At 40.9% G+C, this 1,998-nt stretch overlaps 1 protein-coding gene across 1 annotated transcript; it reads left to right on the top strand.

The window, feature by feature from the left end:
- Positions 1-287: 287 nt before the first annotated feature.
- On the top strand, positions 288-793 carry LOC139703536 (uncharacterized protein CXorf51A-like). Its single transcript, XM_071607039.1, has 2 exons — positions 288-413; positions 572-793. The coding sequence occupies exons 1-2, from the start codon at positions 288-290 to the stop codon at positions 791-793; spliced, it is 348 nt and encodes a 115-aa protein (XP_071463140.1).
- Positions 794-1,998: the final 1,205 nt, after the last annotated feature.

The following is a 1,998-nucleotide window of genomic DNA, read 5'->3' as shown; positions in this document are numbered from 1 at the left end:
TTGCCTTCCTAGCATCTCCTCTCCCCCACATCCCAGAAGTGCCAAGAGTGTTGATTTGCAATATCTAAGCTATAGCCTGGTTTCCCTAGCAACCTCCCTAGCCTCATCATGTACAGAAGTGTCAGAGAGAGTGCTTTGTGAGGTCTAACCTCCTCCTTAGTCCTCATTGGCTGGGGAGTAACTTGCTGGCCAATGAAGGCTGAAGGGTGTGGCCCTTCATTGTCTTGGGAGGACATATATGCCTAGGATCCTTACAGCTCTTCAGAAGACCACTGGGAGGCTTCAGTATGGCTAAGGCAACCAAGAAATCACAGAAGCCTAATGCAGATATGGCCCAGTCAACATCATCGATGAAAGAAAGAAAGAATATGAAGACTTCCTATCATCACTCCAGATGCGGAAGAGGCAGCAAGGTAAGATAACCCAACCCAAGCTTCTCCTTTCTGCATTCATTCCCCACGACCTAAGACTCCTATTTATTTTTCATCTGGCACAAACCCCTACTTCACATGTATATCCTATCTTCTTTTCTCAAACCAATGCCCTTATGGCCTCTCTGTTGTCCTTACAGATACTAAAGTCCACCAATAAGGGTAAAAAAACACTTCAAAATAATTCAAGCAAAAGAGACTCAGAAAAGCCTTCCACATCTCTGAAAAAATCTAAGAAAACTAAAGGAACAATACTCTTTGGTCATTATCATCGGCTAAATGAAAAACTGAATAGAGAGCCAGAAATGGAAAATACCCCAGAAACCTCCAGCATTTCAAGTGATGATCTGGACAGCAAGTAATTGAGTGGGGCCAGAGACCTCAGAATAATCTGCAGAGTGTCCAGAGGTCTGGCAGCTAAGAAATGGCTCAATTTTACCACAGGTTACTAACATTAATGGTGGTGAAAATAAAATCAATCTGATGTGAAAAGATGTGTATCTCTGTGAGCCTCTGATGCTGGAGTGGGAACAAATAAAAGGTAGAAGTAGGTGTTTGAGAAGGGAGAGATGTGGGATCTGTGGAGTTGGAGTTCAAAAGATAAATTGTTATCCACACATTGAAGGATAAAGACAAAGTGAGGACTGAGGACTGAAGACAAACTTCCTCTTTATACTTGATCCCACAGGCAAGGCGAAAAGGACTTCATGTTTCTCCCTATTTGTGTATGGCTTTAGTATGTAGATTTCCAGAAACTGTATAAGGTGAGGCATGTGAGTGGCAGTATCTCAAAAAATATACAAGGAGTCACCTGAGGAACACTGACCTCATAGTGGTGTTTGTTACTCCATACCCTATTATGTAAGCAACTAATGGCTCTCAGAAGGGCTAAAGAACTCACTCTATCATCCCTAGGAAAGTAATGGTGATTGAAAGAACAAATCCAGAACCAATCAGCCCACTTAAGAAATTTGGGGTAGAGTAAGCCATTGGGAGTGGTCTGCCTCATGTGCTGGCAAGAAAATGGAGCATTCATTGTTCATGGAGAAGTTTTAAGCAACATGGCTCCTCCTACAAATATCTTTAAGCTTTATCTTTTTCAAAGTTGTTTTCATCCATGAAAAGAGTTTCATGCTTAATTTATGGAACTATAATTGAAGCACAAGAACCTGTACGTGATTAAAAAGTTTGTATGTGGGCTGGGGTTGTGGCTCAGTGGTAGAGCACTTGTCTGGCATCTGTGAGGCACTGGGTTTGATCCTCAGCATCACATAATAATTAAATAAAATAAAGGTATTGGGTCCACCTACAACTATTTTTTTAAAGTTCGTATGTTTTATCACACACACACATACTAATCACAATTATAAGAGTGAATATATCCATCATTCCTTAAAATTTCCAAATGCTGTTAGTCCCTTTTGTGATAGTAAAATACCTGAGGATGGGTACATTATTTTTTAAAAAAAGATTTCACAATTTTGGAAGCTGAAAGTCTGAGATTGGGCAGCCTCACCTAGTTGGCCTCTGATGAGGGCCTTCCTGCTATGTCATAACATGGGCTGAT

The sequence above is a fragment of the Marmota flaviventris genome, chromosome Y (genome assembly GCF_047511675.1).
Source record: "Marmota flaviventris isolate mMarFla1 chromosome Y, mMarFla1.hap1, whole genome shotgun sequence".
Lineage (NCBI taxonomy): Eukaryota > Metazoa > Chordata > Mammalia > Rodentia > Sciuridae > Marmota > Marmota flaviventris.
This window is presented reverse-complemented; position numbering and strand designations above follow the sequence as displayed.

Bases quoted from the DNA above. Each gene is read 5' to 3' on its own strand.
- LOC139703536 (XM_071607039.1), top strand. From the start codon at position 288: ATGGCTAAGGCAACCAAGAAATCACAGAAGCCTAATGCAGATATGGCC. The intron at 414-571 runs GTAAGATAACCC...TTGTCCTTACAG, and splicing joins GATGCGGAAGAGGCAGCAAG to ATACTAAAGTCCACCAATAA.